This window comes from Vidua chalybeata, chromosome 9 (genome assembly GCF_026979565.1).
Source record: "Vidua chalybeata isolate OUT-0048 chromosome 9, bVidCha1 merged haplotype, whole genome shotgun sequence".
NCBI lineage: Eukaryota > Metazoa > Chordata > Aves > Passeriformes > Viduidae > Vidua > Vidua chalybeata.
This window is the reverse complement of record NC_071538.1, coordinates 18,710,251-18,727,290: the sequence shown is the minus strand read 5'-3', so window position 1 is coordinate 18,727,290 and position 17,040 is coordinate 18,710,251. Positions and strand designations below refer to the sequence as shown.

Here is a 17,040-nt window from a genome sequence, read left to right as displayed (position 1 = left end):
CTACTACCTCTCTGGGAAATCTAAAATGTAGCACTTGGTTGTAGGAAGTGAGGCAAATGAAAAAGCCCAACATGGTGATGCACTCAGAAAAACAGTTACAGACAGAAACGTGTCAACAAAACACAAGCAGGAAACTATATTTCAAACAGTACATTGAAAAATTAGTGCTAGTTTTTTTCGCCTACTTTGCTGGGAAGCTCTTCTCCTGGGAGTGAAGAACCTGACTGTCAGAAATATCCAGATTTTTAAGATTTGTAAAGGGACTATGTCTCAGTAAATACTGGCATCTTCTCTCCATGTTGTTATTTTGCTGTAACTGCCAGAAGTGATGCTGGTGTGGAAGACCAGAGTCTGGCATTTCATTCTTTGCTCAGCCTTGGAGGATGCTGCTCCTCAGCCCTCTGAAAGCACCCCAGACGCAGGGAAGGGCATTTTCTGCACTCTCACTTACTGGTTCTGTTGGGGGGACTTACAGGTGCACTGTCTGCTCTGAACTGTGAGCAGAGCAGAAGAAATGGCATCCCTATGATTTGTGCATCAATATGCAAGCTCAAAGCATGCACACATTGCTTTGGTAGGACAGTGGTTGCCAAAATAGACTGCAAGAAAGGAAGCACTGTTACAGGGGGGCAAATGTTCCAGTCACACATTGGATCACCCCTCTACTCTCTCCTTTGATATAAACCAAACACAGATGCATCTGAACATGAGCAGACATGACATGCAACAGTTCTGCATTAAGACTGTAACAGTTTAACTGATAATTTAAAAACTTACTCAGCTCTTAAATTGGTTGATGAGGCTCTGATCACGGGTGCTCTCAAGAGCACATTTGCTGTAACTTGTTCTCCAACTGCTCTGGTGATCACATAATTCAGAAAAATATGAACAGTTGTTCTTTTGCCTGTAAACATAATTAGTAGAGATATATCTAAATTTGATTACCATCCAACTCAAAATTTTATATCCACTCTACTATAAATACTATTTACTTAACAAATCAGCATAGGAATACTTTTCAATTTTTATTGGAGACCAGCTTTGGTTAAAAACAGTGTATTTCTGAACTTTCAATTGCACATAAAATAGAAATGTTATTGTGGGCTATTAGTACAGACACTCCCCTCTGGTTCTAGCTTCAAATGAAAACAGGAACTATCAATCAGGGATTTTTAGTGAAATTTTTGTATAGTCCATGCAATAATATGTATTATGAAAAAAAATCTTTCCTTCAAATTAGTGTCAAACCCTCCTTTTTTGCTCATGCTGATATGAAAACCAGTCAAAAATATTGCAACTATTAACTCAAAAAGGATTTAAAGGCAAAATCTACTAATACACGAAGACCAAATACTCATGGTTGGTATAGCATGTATTAATCCCTGACATATTACATGACTGGTACAATCTAAATTTTTCATTCCCTACTGCTCTTAAATATTTTCCAAGTCTCTTGTTCTTACTGTGCTCTGCAGCTGACATTTCTTACACAGCATTCCACACCATGTAAATGTGACATCTACTAACAAATAAATGTAACTAGAGCAGTTGGTTATGGAAAGCTCCTGAAGATGCAATCATAGAATACTTTGAGTTGGAAGGGACATTAAAGATGGTCTACTTTTATGATTTTAGTTGACAGGATTTTGCAGTAACCTCAAACATTAAAAAAAACTTCAAGAAAAGTTAGAGTTGAGTTCTGTTAGTCAATATATAGTAGCAGAATTAAGACGAGTTTAATAACTTCAGACATAATACTAGGTATGCCCTAAAGCAGAGGTTTGTGTTGTACAAATCCCAAGTGAAAAAGCATTTGTGCTGATATTTCAAGTTTCCTTGAGTGGCTTTAAAAAAGACCAAATCAGTTTATGAGACTTTAGGGAGTTATTTTCCTCCCAGCATTCCCTGCAATACTTCTCTTGGCAGGAAACATCCCTTGCAGCAAACTCAGTCCTGCTCTGAAATTCCTTTCCAGAATCCATGAGCTGTGGGTGCTGTGTCCTTGGGAGGTGGCTCTCTGGAGTAGATGTCCTCCTGGAGCCAAGGCCCTGTTTGTGTCCTAAACACAGAGTAGACACTTCTGTGGAAGTAGAACCACTGTGGAGATGAATTCATGTGCTTGCACTAACAATCTGCTAGTGCATGTTACACCACACGTTCCACCACTGTGGTCCTCTTTTCGGCTGCAATGGGATGTTCTTACTAAGGCTGCCTGCTCAGTTCCTCTCTTAGTTTTTCCCACTGGTAAGCAAGTCTGCCAGATGCACACTTCCCAGTGCATATGGCCAGAAAAAAAGGGAAATAAAGATAATGTATTAACTGAGGACACACTGCCTTTTTTTAGAGGGGCAGTTGAAAACAGATACTTTATAAACTGGGCATTTATAACATGATTACATGCTGGTTGCTTAACCTGAATTAACATGCCTGTGAGATAGGTGAATCATGTTTTACTTATCCAAGGTGTTACCTATCATTAATAGAGTCCTGACACTCAGATCCGCAGTTCATGCAAACATCAAGTAGAAGGATGGCAAAGATGGGAGAAAGTGAAAGGACATCCCAATCAAGCATTCATTTTGTTGAACTGTTATTTAGATAACTGCATACACATTCAAAGTAGCAATGTAGATACAATTCAAAAACAATACTTCTGGTATTCTTGTGATATTGCTGTGTAGACCAAAGCATTAACACACCACTAAATCTAAGTGAGGTCTTGGATGTATTTTTTTTTCCCTTCAACTGAATCAAATTACCTTGGTGGGGGAAGAATTTCAGTTAACCAAGCCTTTCCAGCACTCCAATTTTCTCTTTGTTGCCCTAGGCAGCAGTAATTTTTCCTGGAACTGAACACACTTAGAACATACCACACTGCTTGCCAGGCTGAGACCTTGCTCCATTTGTGTCAACATAGCTACAGCTGTGTCCTCTCTAATCTTCCACAGCACTTTGGAAGCAAAGGCAAAGGAAGAAGTCTCTGATAACAACCTCCCAGCAAAGGAAAACACCTGTTACTGTGGTTGCATACAGATGGAACAGATCACTGATCTCCCTCCTCAGACTCCAACAACCTTTCATCCTGAAGAGTTTTTGTGCTGCAGCCTTGCCATCAGACATTAGATTGCCACTGTGTGTTCCATCACAGTCTAGACCTGTAAGCTAAGCAGCAGTAAGAAATGTACAAGTTTGTCACTGGCTCTTCCATTCGTGCTTCACTGACAGCAGCTCATGTCAATGAACACCACAACTATGTTTCTTTAAAGCTTCAAAGCAAAGAGCCATACATACACAATTCTTAGGAATATATTTTTGCAAAGACACTGCTACTTGACCTTCCAAGGGAGGGAACAGCACAATGAAGCTGTGAGGATTCTAAAGGAATTTTTACTGGCTTTGAAACACTGTTGGGAACTGATCCTAATGATGTCATAGAAACCTCGAGCTGTTTTTATCCCTCTGAGGTACTAGACTTTTTATACTAGTCAATTATAAAAATAAAATACATTTTCAGTATATGCAAGTTTCCTTCAGGCATCCCTTTTTTATCACACGATACCCTTTCCCAAATCCAAACAATAAAAAGAGGTAAAAATGTGACTAGATCACAGATTTAATTAATACTTTTATTCACCATCAAATTCAGAAGTTAGAAAGGGAAGATATCTTGAGATCCTGTCTTGCCTCTAGGTATCCCTCTTACACTTCTAAAAAAATCCAACACTTCACATAATCCCTATGTTAGATGACAAACATTTACTATCTATAAGGCATTTAAACATCCTTGTGGAGTTCTAACCCTTTTACTGCCCAGCTTGAAGTTATGTGCTCATATTTTACCTTTTTGTTAAATAACTTAAATCAGTCAATACTTCATGAAAATACCTCTCAATGAAAAACATTTTTAAAATGTATGCAAGACCCACACTTGTAAAACTGTGGTGGTTCAAACTCGCTCTCTTGTTTTTTAAATATCATTAAACAGATCCAGATCAGCTATATGCACCTCAGCTAGAGAATGGAATTGGTTTTTACCAGTTTCTTATGGAATGGTTCTTCAATTTTGATCTGGGATAAGTCTTCCTTCTGCAGCAAATCAGAACAGATTTGAATGACACCTTCAAATCTGTGGCTCAGCATGCTGTGTTTGTTTAGGCGCTGTAGTAAAAGCAGAAGACAGTAATTTTGCAGGTTTTTAACTCAGCTTTAGAAAAAGTACAAAGGTCTTTAAAATGTAATGTAGGAGTAGTACCAGGAAACCAAGAACACAAGACCGCAGTCGCAAGCGTACAGCAGCAGAAGCACAGAGGCCACAGCTTGGCTCAGACAGTGGGAAGAGGAGGAGCTGCATTACAGAGCAGGCACTAGAGCCTCTCCAAACACCACTTGCAGAAAAAGCCTCAAGACAGACAATGCCAAGACCATGAACAGTCTTTACTTCTATCAGTTGTTTCACAGCACAATGAGACACAGCACAAAGTTTGTACAGCGGGATCTGCAGACAGTTTAAAAACAGGCAATTATCTTTAATAAAAAGCATCGAGTCTGAATGAAAATAAAATGAAGACAAACAATACTGAAGCTGATGATCACCTTGCTTGCTTTTGATTGTCTAGGAAGTCCAAGACTTCTCATAGTGCCTTCCTTTAATGTTCTCCACGCCACCTTCTCCAGACACCCTAGTTAGTGTAAAGCTTACTGTGCCCCAACTCATATGTGTAGTAGGTTTCACAACCTTTTCCTCTTTCTCTCAAACCTTGCTCACATGTGGGGAGGTGCAACAACTGTCATCATACAACATTCTGATTCACAAAGAAGCAGCACAAGTGTTGTACATAATTTAATTTGCACTTCTGTATATAAATGTTTACTATTGCACACTATTGCAGCACTTAAAAACATCTAATTATTTGCAAAAATTAGTAAAATACTTTAAAGGATTTAAAAATAAGGGTTTTAATGCAACTGACAAGATAATAAAAAAAGCAATTTACTTAATGAGATACAATCCTTTATGTTGGAAATGAAAGTTACATACAACTAGAGTACAATTAAAATATACCATATAGTTCAACACTTAATTCCTCAAATGTGTAAAATTAACAAGCTTCTACTGTCATAGATATACAATTTTTCCATATTGTGAAAAGGATTTTTCAAATTAAATACAGGTAACATAATATTCTGTAGTTATATTTCATGACTGTGTTTAAATGAGAGGGTTGTATAATACTCACATTGTCAAATGTACTCACTAATGCCTTGGAAATTGCACATTTCCCCTCCTTTTCCAAAATAGAATCTCATTTCCATACTGAAGTCTATTATGCCATATTGGAAAAGTGTTGTACTTTCTAACAGGATTTTCATAAAATTAAAAAATAGCATAATATCATGGCATTATGATGACTTTTCTACTTATGCCAGTGTAGAATTTAATCTGGATATCAGACAGACATGTCAGAACCAATTTCCTAGACTTTTGTCTTATTGTACACGCAAGATGAATGATTACAGTATTTTACAGAACAGAAAAATCTTTGAACCATTCTAGAACTATAAATGTAATGATTAAAAATTAAAATCATAACAGAATCAAATTGTGATCTTCAACATTTATTAAAATCTTTTAAAGTTCATAAACGACAACAAAGTTACTGTAGAATTTATCGCATACAGCTAGCATACAGCAGCATGTCCTTGGTCTAAATGAAATACAAAAGATTTTAACATTTTCATACAAAGGATTTCTTTAAATTTATTAATGTGACGATATATCTTTGTTACATAAAATTTGCTACAGCAAAGTATCTTATACTTTTCTTGCATGTATGTAAATATGGGTGGACAAAGACTGCATTCGGTGTCAGCCTCCTAATGACGTTGTGCAAAAATGCTCAACAACCTAAAGAGACAGAACATTGGGTGGTATGTTTCATACTCTTTTGTAAAATGTCTACAAAGGCCTTTCTTTTAGGAGCGTCGTACAGATTAAAAGGAAGGAACGCCAGCTGTTTATTTGCACTGGCATTCAAACAAATCCAATGGCTATGTATCAATATAGCTCATTTTTTAAAAAAACAATTCATCCTTGTATGCATGTAATTTTATCATAAAACATGAGTCTAGTTTAAACTTTTAGATGTGCTGTTTTAAGACAGGTCACTGAGACAGCCAGAACCAAGTGTTCAAATAAAACTACTATGAATAAGTTTAAAAGCAACCCTGAAAAAAGTGCTGAGCCACTGATTATTAACATTGAAATAAATGTGTAAAAGTGCCCAAAGCTAGCACATGGTAGCAATACCTTTTAAGTCAGTTGGTGAGAGTATACAAAACATAATTAAACCCAAATACTTGTATCTGTGTGACCATACATTCTGATTGATTGAAAGAAAGTAGGTTAGAAATGAAGACACAATGCAACTAAAATAAACTCAGCTGTTGCAGTTTTTAAACTTGATCTCTTTTCTTCATGAATGAAGTGCTGTAATTAAAAAGAAAACGATTGTAGCAGTACTCCATCCTCAGTTTACTAATATAGTATACCAGAATAAAAACTTGGCAATAACCTCTTATTCTTAACAGCTAACAAAAAATAACCGTGTTCATCCAGCGATGCATTTAGAACATTATTTTGCAGTTGCTAAACCATTTGTTTTTCATAGCTAATGGCAGAGCGCATTTTGCTTTCTGTGGCATGATGGTTTTTATTCTAATGGATGCCTTTTGTAATCAAAAAAGGCTTGAAGCAAGGAATACTTTTGGAGCCAAAACATTGGCTACTTAAAAAAAATAAGAAAAAAAATGAAGAAGAAAAAGTGAATCAAAATGAATTCTCTACAGTACTGACCAAAACTTCCTTTAAGAGTTTAGGGTTCTTGATCTTAAACAAGCAATTTCACACCTGCCAACTGAAATGCTGGTAAGTTGACTTGGTTTAACATGGTCCAAAGTCCAGACCAGATGGAATTACTCCCTCTCATGAGACTGTAAGCTCTCCATGGTACAGTCTGCTTATGGCAACTTGCCTACTGCCTAGGTGGGAAACAGAAAGGAAGGAGGCAGTGATGAAAACTGCAGGGATGTAGAAAACCAAGGCACGGGGTCTAGCTACTGTCCCCTACTTAAGCCATCCAATTGATTCTACTGAATTTTGGTCAGCCCCCAGGAAGAAATGTTTTTAAGTTAATTTAGCAGACATTTATATGGCGATAAATACTACCTTCAAAAATGCTAAAAATGTTGGCTAGGTTTAGTCTGAGCTACTAAAAAATTATTATAAATTGTAGCATCAGACACAAGACAGACATGAATTATTGGCTGGCACAGACTAGAAGCAACATTTATCTTTCACTTCAGTCTAAATCACACTAGCCGCAACACCTTCCATTTCACTCACACAAATAATACATTATTCAAAATAAAATGGAGCATTCTTGGGTAAAAAACTACTTCATTTCAAAGGGGGAAAATGAACAATACACAGAAACAAAGAACGACAGAAACCAAAGTTAAGTAGGAAAGTGGTCTATTATTCTGTGTTACTGCACAAACAGTGCTTGCTTAATTGTGCCTAGTTAGAAGGGTTGGTGCAAACTGCACACATGGAAGATGGCAATAAAGACCTCAGTCAGCTTTGTGGAATGAAGTAACTAGGTAACTGTTTTGACATATGATGGTCTCAGCTCCACCTCATCTGTTAACAGAGTGCAAAGATCCCAATGTGAGCCCTGATGTCATCTTGTCCTCTTACTCCTACTAAAAATCAGCAAATTCTTTTGCACATTTTTCTGTTAGAGAAGCACGAATATCTTCTTCTTCATAGTCATCAAAGTTGCTGGTATCTCCAGGACCTCTGCACTTTGGTATGAATGGAGCTTCTACCTGTATTGGTAGGAAACACAAAAAGGCACATGAAATGTTACTGGCCAAATACCAATAGATTTAACATTGTAATAATGAGCACAGCAATACTCATTACTTCTCAGATCCTGCAAGAAATCAGGTATTACAGGTTTAAGTTGTGGTACATAAAACCAATCTAAGAAGGTACAGGCCTAGATGTGTGAATCTAAATTGAAAAAGACTAATCTCTTGTTGACAGACCTCATTAAAAAATTATTTCCACTTCAAAACAAAGATTAGTCCTTTCCTTGCAGAGGCGATCCTGCTCCTTCCAGCTCATTAGCACATTGACTGCCACCACCACTACACAAAAATCTTAGGAAAGTTTCGAATGCCTCTCCCTCCTACTTAATAACAATCTTCTATTTTCAAATAAAAACTAACCTAATACAAGTGGAAAAGAATTTGTTCTGCATCTTTTACGAAGTTCCTCCTAGGACCTAAGTGAGAAGTGAAAGCCTTCTAAAAACTAGGCCACAATGAGACACAAGCAATGACTTGAAGGAGTCACTCAAAGACTGTACCGTAAGGTAAGCAAAATGACAACAAAATTATGCAGGTGATGCAAATTTAAACCTGGAAACACAAAGTAATCAGACAAGTATCTCTCTCCCAAACATCTTAAGGAGTAGGTGTGCCAGAGGCAGAATGGTGGGGAGACAACAAAACGGGCCAGGCACAGCTCCAGCTGAGGCAGAGGATCACACCACACTGTGCCCCCAGGTAGACTGCAGATAGTCAGGGTGTCTTGCATGTGTAGATCAGTAAATTAAAGAGGTACAGAACAGAGTAACAAAACTAAACTCCAGACTGTGGGTAATACTATTATACACTGCCAAGAAATAACAGTAACTTGTGCTTTTGTGTGTGCAGTTGTCAGGTGTATATTCTCTTATTCTTAAAACAAGATTTGTGTTTCAGTGATTTAATCTGAGTGAACAGTGTCTATGTACATACCTAGCCTACAAAGCCACACATTACCAGTATCTGAATTCTGTCTCTGTGTCTTCTTAAACTAATTTTCAGTTACTTTCTTACAACAAAACTCAGAGCACAGAAAATATCTCATTTACTGCTTGACCTTTAGAACACTTTCAAATGAGACACATCAGACCTTTTCCTATTATCTTCATGATGGAAATTGCTAAAAAGAGATTGCAGAAGATAACACTGGTTTTTAGTGGAAATACCTGTTTGGACCCAAGTACAATCATCTTATCAGGCAGTGTGTTAATACATACGGAAACACACAAAGAAAGGAAGACTTGATGGCATATCCTGCAATGGGTGAGCAACTGGCTCACAGGTGGGGCACAGAAGGTTACAGTGAATGGGATGACATAAGACTGGTGAGCTGTCACTAGTTGGGCTCTGTAGGGCTCAATTCTTGGACTTGTGCTCTTGAACATCTTCATGAATGATTCGGGCACAGGAGTGGAAGGGATACTAAGTAACTTCATAGACCATAGAACACTGGGAGATGTTGACTCCATGGAGGGCAGGGAGGCTCTGCAGAAAGACTTTGACAAATTAGAAGACTGGACAATCAGCAAGTGTATGAAGTTCAACATTGGGAAGTGCCAGATTCTGCACCTGGGATGAAGCTACCTGAGGATGTATACACAGACTGGGAAACAAGAGGATGGAGAGCAGCTGTGGAAAGGAACCTGGGGGTCCTGGTAGATGGCAAGTTGAGCCAGCAGTGCCCTGGCAGCCAGCAGGGGCAACCATGTCTTGGGGACATCAGGCCCAGCATCCCCAGCCAGGCAAGGGAGGGGATTGTCCTGCTCTGCTCTGCACTGGGGCAGCCTCACCTCGAGTGCTGGGGGCAGTTTTGGGTGCCACAGTGTAAGAAAGACATTAAACTATTAGAGAGTGTCCAGAGGAGGGCAAAGATGGTGAAGGGCCTTGAGGAGAAGCTGTGAGGAGCAGCTGAGGGCACTGGCTCTGTTCAGCCTGGAGGAGATGAGGGCAGACCTCAGTGCAGTCACAACTTCCTCGTGAGGGGAAGAGGAGCGGCAGGCACTGATCTCTGCTCAGTGAGCAGTGACAGGACCCAGGGAATGGCCTGGAGCTGAGGCACAGCAGGGTTAGGTCGGATATCAGAAGTCTTCACCCTGAGGGTGTTTGGGCACTGGAACAGCTCCCCAGGACAGTGGTCACTGCATCAGCCTGAGAGGTTCAAGATGTGTTTGGACAATGCTCTCAGGCACACGGTGTGACTCCTGGGGTCCTGTGCAGGGCCAGGAATTAGACTGGATTATCCTTGTGGGTCCCTTCCAAATCAGCATATTTTGTGATTCTGTATCCGAAATATTAAGTAATTGACTGATTTACTTATGACTGTAGCATTTACACCCCCCCCCAAAAAAAACAAACCCAAAAAAACCCACCCAAAAAACCCCATTCACATGACATTAGCTGCCAAGGAACACTATGCTTATTCAGGAGAATACATGCTGTGGTAACAGCCACTGTGAAAAACTAGTATAAGTCTAAGGTTTATTGCTGTATTTCTGTGACTACTTGAATGATATTACAATCCACGCTGTTGTTTCAGACCCTCAGTATTTATTCTTTATAATTAGAAGCTTCAAACTTACTCGGTATCAGTTTTCACAACCCTTTAAATCTAGTAATAGCTATTCTGACTCTACTACTTCTTAACATTTAAAAATATTTCTTATTTATGTGAAAGTAATTCACTATAGCAGTACACTAGCAATGCTAAGAGTATGTAGCACAGTATTAAAACACTGTTAATATTATGGGGCCAGGGTGTTCCCAAACAGCATACTGGCAAATGAATCTTGGTGCATAGAAATCTGCCTTGCAAAGAGGCATTAAGAAAGTGAAGAACAGATAATTAGAATTCCACAATGGGGAATATTTTCTTAAAAATATCTATTCTTAATGCAAGGAATACAGGATGCATTAATTGTACCCTGTCTTCTAGTAATTAATACATTAGTGAATAATTCAACAACTGCACTGTCAGTTTGTGTAGCCAAACAACCAGTTTCTTTTTATAAACTATTGTTAGTATTTAGGTTTGGCCCTTAAAATACTGCTGTTACAGCAGCAAGTTCATGCCTCTATAGTCAAGACTGTTAGCATTTCAAATTCAAACCAATTTCTTTAAATATTATCACTTATCTCTAGCTTTTTTTACAGAGGGAGCAGGTTGCTTTAGGAGAAAAAAGAAAAGCTCTAGCTTTGGCATGAGCTTCTCCACACTGAAGCACAGTCTGAGTGCTAAGAGCTGGCTGGAAAGGAAAACAAATTCATTTCTGCTGTGGAGGAGTATTTATAGATGCCACTATAGCAGGGGTTAAATAAAAAGTGAGAGAGGCAGGAGATGCCTTGTCCTGAGATAATCCAGAAATAGACTAATGCACAACATGTGTGTTAAAGAGAACGTGAATGTACACACAGGTCCAGGCTAAAATACCCAGAAGAAACAAACATAATTAAATCTCTACATATCCTTTGGAACCTTAAAAGATTAAACTACTTTCACCCTTTCTCAATTTAAAGTCACAGATCTAGGAAATAAAAATTAAACACAGTAAGTATTAGAAATTTTACTTCAATCCCTTAAAGACCTGTAATAGTTTTGATCAGGAAGGGTCTTACCTTTCTCTGATAAATGGCAATCCAATCTGTAGTTGCAAACCACTTGTGATTCTTTATGTCATTTACACCATTCTTGAGATTTCCATATCGTTTGGTCAAATCTACCTGCAGTAAATTTCTTAGAAGATCCTTTAGGTCTGAACTGAAGTGTGATGGGAACCTCACCTAAAATTACACAGCCGCAACATTAACAAACATTATACAAATTTGATTCTTTCCCCTGTGAAGGGAAATAACTTGACACAAAGGGAAACAATAGGGCAATTTTCTATCTTTCTTCTAAAATCAAATCAAGCAGGAATGCATGAAGAGAGAGATGATTATTGTTGCACATGTATTTCTGTTTCACAAAGCCTTTATCAGTAGCATTACACTGCCCATCTACAATTTCTTGAACTGGAAGTTTCTAGGGGGCAAGATATTAATTTAATGTAACAGTGATCTAAAATTAAGTTTATCTTGGTGTTTTAACAACACATCATCTCAAGACATTCTCAGCTATTTTCTAGGTATAAATTGTTATATATATACACACACAGATGAGACACAGTATATAGCATATATACAGCATATGAATACATAGATATGATCTGAAATAAGTGTACATTCAGCAATCATATATGAAAAGTCAATCTGGAACTTTATGCTGTACTGCAATCTGTTTCTCATAACTAAATGCACCAACATCAGAAGCCTTACATAACAGCACTTTTTGAAGACAGCACACTACTGACTTGCAATTCATTCAAACCTGGCTAAAGGATATTTGAAGATGATTTGTGGGATGTAATTACAAAGGGTTTCTCTAACAAATGATCTACTGACACCATTTGAGTTGGCAGAGAGAAGGAAGGGGAAAAGAACAGGCAGAAAGCTGTATTTGTCATCCTCAGTCTCAGTGTTTGACACTCCCAATATTGAGCTGATCAGTTATGATGTAAATACAGATCATGGAATTAATTAACATAAAAACATTTCAAAAAATCAAGAAGTCCAGTTATCAAGGACCCTGCTTGAGTTTACCTACCAATATGGTTCTATTGTAGATTACGAGAAATTCACAGGTTTAATGACAATAATATATAGACCACTGAGAAGTAAGGAAATATTAACTCAAATGTTTAAGTAGAGAACTAAGCAATGGGGTAGAATAAATGGAAGACCTCAGGTTATAAAAAACTGCCAGACTGAGGACTGAATTGCAGTTTCCAGAGTTGATCTCCAGTGCTGTTTCTGCTGTAGTCCATCCATGGACTCAGTAAAAAAGGTAGATGACCTTTTACAGATGTCAAGCCAATTAGATAAAAAACTACAAAAAACACCCAACATTTTGTTTTTTAGAAGAAAAAGATTTTAGAAGAAAAAGATTTCTTTAAAAATATGTCTTTGTAAAATCATTCCCATATATTCATGGACACAGCTGAAGGTTCACAAGATTAAAACCTTTCAAAGAGGAACCACCAATCACCTTCTTTATTAAATAAGAGTCAGCCTCAGTGCAGTGCATCACAGGCCTGCTGAGCTACTGTCCTTGACTGGAATTACAGAGGCACCTGAGATGCAAGCACAGCATGAGCCTATGCAGGGGCAAGGAAGAGAACAACTGTAACAAATCAAGTGAGCACAAAGAATCAACACTGGCTGGCAGGGAAATAACAGAATGACTACATTTTGCTGCTATCCAGCACACTAAGAGATATCAATGAAAAGTAAAAGGGAAACATTGGAAACACTTTTCAAAAATTTTATATAACAATGAAAGCCAAACAACTTTACACATGTCTACCTATAAGACCATGGAAGTAAAGAGACCTAGGAATGATGGAAACTCTTTAGGGCTTCTCAAAAATTGCATAAACAATTATAGAAAATAGCTAGGCAAATTAAGCACACAGCTAAGTAGTTGTTAATTGTCATTGGATCACTTTAATCGAAGCATAAAATTTAGTAACTTTAATTTTAAAATTGAAGGCAGGGAAGAGATTTTTATAACTTTGGTTTTCAAGTAACAATGTCTGTACTTATGAAATGTACATTACAAACTTCTCCTAGGTCCTTTTCAAATTTCTCATTGTCTAGTGGCCAGTGAATTCTGCATCTCCACCAAAAACCAGGTTCTATAAAAAGAACTGCATTTGAAAACACCCAGAGCCTTAACCCACCTTGCCAGACACAATCTTCTCGTAAATTTGAATGGGCTGATCTGCAAAGAATGGGGGATATCCAGCTGCCATTTCATAGATTAACACTCCTAGTGCCCACCAATCCACTGCCTTGTTGTAACCCTGAATGAAATGAAACATGCCATTAGTACAGTTTCTAACACAGGGTAGGATTTTCAGTACAAATTTATATATTTATGGAATACGAAGAAAGCAAATAGATTATTGTTCATTTAATGCAGAACTTACAACCTGACTCCAACCAAACTGGCATTCACTGATTCCAAAAGCAATACACTTAAAAGCTAATACAGCAATAACAGTGAAACAATGATGGAAATAAAGCATTCTGTACACATTCCTGTGATGAGTGTCAGTGATTTCTTTACACTCCTGTGTAAATGGGCACAACTTATTTATTTAAAATCAAAATAATTTTGTTACAGACTGATAATTCTTCAAAGCTTAAGGAAATTTCTTTATAACAACATACATAACAACACTTCCTATATTGTACACTGTCACCATTTCACTTGATTATCTGCATTTTGGAACATTCAGTTTCACATGTAGTTAACCAGCTACAAGAGCTTAAAAGTTTAGTTAATTAGCTGTTAGAGTCGTTTATGATCTGATCTTAAAAGCCTGAACCTTAAACCATCAGTAGGTCCTATTCAATGTCACGAAAGACAAAGAAACCATCAAACTCCTCCATTTCATATATATTCTCTGAGATTTTTTACAAAGCTCAGGGCTCAGACTCAGTCTTTCAGGAAAATCTATTTTGAAGACATTGTAGTAGGTGCATTGCAATTTCTTCTGCTGCACAGGGAAAAAAACCATGCAAACAACAAACATTTTTTCCCCCAAACAGAAGTATTTTTTTGTTCACTTTTGACGATCTGCAAAGGGTGTTTAATTAAAGCACATGTTAAGGGTGTACTTTAACGTTATGCACTACTATTGTTTTATAGTGTAAGCAGTTCTGTATTTTCCATTTGCAAATCATACAGTGCTACAGTTAAACAGCTATAGGATGAATACTTTTTTATGTTGGAACACTTAATGCAAGTAATAGACAAACAGATCTACAGTCAGCTTAGACTGCATGTGCTTTACGTGTAAAACCAGTGGCTTGTCATGTTTGATTTGATGTCAGCTGCCTTAAACCTGAAACCCTGCAACTAATTATGTAATGACTACTGATTCATCCCATACACAGTTCTTGTTACCTCTAGGGTTCTTGTTCTAGTGTGTTAACACTTCAGAATGTAATCACTCAGATCTGTTCTTCTGATAAGGATGTTAGCTAAATAACTTAATTACAGGTTCTTTAAATCTCTTTGCCCTTCACAAGTTACGTGGCAAGCATATGTAGAAAGTTTGGTACAGTTATGTGAAAATTCCTTATCTGGCATAAGTTTTGGCATACTAAACAAAGCAATGACTGCATTTTGTGTCATTTGTCAATTTGTCAATTGACTAGTCAAGATTTAATTTTTGGAAGTATCAGCAGCTGTTTATCCCTCAGAGCTTGAAAACTGGGTGAGAAGATTTAACTATATCAAATGCATGGCTGAGTAACAAGACAAAGTACCTTGCTGAGAATTATTTCAGGTGCCAGGTATTCTGGAGTCCCACATAACGTCCAAGTTCTGCCTTTTACTCTTTTTGCAAAGCCAAAGTCCGTGACCTGTCATCAGAAGAAATAAATTGATTGTAAGTGCATTGCTACAAAGAAATTTAAAATTAAGTACTTTAGAAATATTTTGGAAAGCTGTTTTTTACAGGGGAAAAATTTATTTCTCAAATCATGTAGTATCATATAGCCAGATGTACCATTGTTAGTCAGTCTTCTTAGTACTTCTAATTCAGATAAATAGGTCTCATGATAAAATTAATAAAGAACAAAAAATATGTATTATTACCCTGACACTAGCTTCTATTTATAATATTAAAAATCACTGGAAACTGTGGCTTACTAATCTTCCACATGTACTGCAATTACATTATTGGTTTTTCTTGTATTTTAACATCAGACTGTTCGTAATGCTGGAAATTTGAAGAATATAAACAAGATATTTATCTTTTCCTTTACTTAACAAATAAGTGAATCACAAAAAGGGTCACTATATCCCCCAGTCTTGTAAATTTAGAATTTTATTGCATAAGCGTACAAAGGTCATATGCAAAATTAGTGTGGGAATAAGACAACATAGAAGAGGTCTTCCAGTAACTTCTGATTTTGAGTATCTTTGAAAGCATCACCAGAGTCAAGTTTGTTTATTTGAGGCCTGGGGGGGGGGGAAATGTAGCAATAACTGTATTCACAAATGGCAAGTACTGGGACATTATAAATTCCTCATTTCACTTGTCATGTTTTCTACAGTAAGTTTTCAGAACTCTGTATGCAATATCTCACTGTCTGTATTTTTTCCTGGACCGTATTGTGGAATACATACAGAACCCAGGTAATTACATGTGGAATTCTGGGATCAGTTTCAAGCTACCAAGTCTATGCTGGTTTCTTTTGTTTCCTCCTTCTTAGTTTCAATTTCAACCCATTCCTTGAGAAACCATACTGTACCAAATGAGAATCACTGCTAATTGTACAATAACCCGTGCTGATGTTGCTGTACATTAATGTCACAACTGAAGAAGCCAAACTATCAATGCAGCTTTACTTCATTTTTGGTAGAAACAACAGCATCAGCAGCTGGAACTGAATGGAGTGGGTGACATGCTGACTGGAGAGACCTGCTTCAGTCAGCAAAGAATCATTTCTGTGTTTGGGAATGCACATCAGTCTATGTAAGAAGAATACGCTGCAGACACAGAACAAACAGTAATGGCTTTAAAATACAAAAAGAAAATTAAGCTGGAGCTGTAGCATCAACAAATGAACACAAACCTCCCTCTGCCACCATCACAAAAACATGCTGCTGCACAGAGAGAGCTGCCAGGGCTGGAGTAAAGCACTCACAGCAAATGGAGTAAACCAGCCGTACATTAATGGTGCTCCCCAACTATGTTAAAGGGACTTGTATTGATCTTCTCCCTACAGTGTTATCTTAGACCCCATGCAAAGTTATTTTACAGTTATAAACAACGGAAGATATTAATCCTTTACACTTCTCTCGAACATTTTTATTATGTATTTTCTTGTTTTGATTCTGCTGTGGCAAAAGGTGACACAATGAGGGAAGAACTTCCTTTTAAGTTTAAGGACCGCACAGCATTGCAGAGTGCTTGTTGCTGCACTCTGCCTTCCCATTTGCCATTTAGCTAAAAACATAAGAGATAGAGGAAGATGAGAAGGTGCCATGAGAGGCTG

General features: G+C 37.5%; 1 protein-coding gene across 4 annotated transcripts in view; it reads right to left on the bottom strand.

The window, feature by feature from the left end:
* Nucleotides 1-5,595: 5,595 nt before the first annotated feature.
* PRKACB (protein kinase cAMP-activated catalytic subunit beta) overlaps nucleotides 5,596-17,040 on the bottom strand; it is a 67,454-nt gene continuing 56,009 nt past the window's right edge. For all 4 annotated transcript variants that reach the window (XM_053950169.1, XM_053950167.1, XM_053950170.1 and 1 more), the window contains 4 exons: nucleotides 15,304-15,399; nucleotides 13,707-13,829; nucleotides 11,545-11,709; nucleotides 5,596-7,887 (listed from right to left, as the gene is read on the bottom strand). In XM_053950169.1, the coding sequence (XP_053806144.1) occupies nucleotides 7,762-7,887; nucleotides 11,545-11,709; nucleotides 13,707-13,829; nucleotides 15,304-15,399 (510 nt within the window). In that variant the 3' untranslated portion in view covers nucleotides 5,596-7,761. The remainder of the gene's footprint in view (nucleotides 7,888-11,544; nucleotides 11,710-13,706; nucleotides 13,830-15,303; nucleotides 15,400-17,040) is intronic.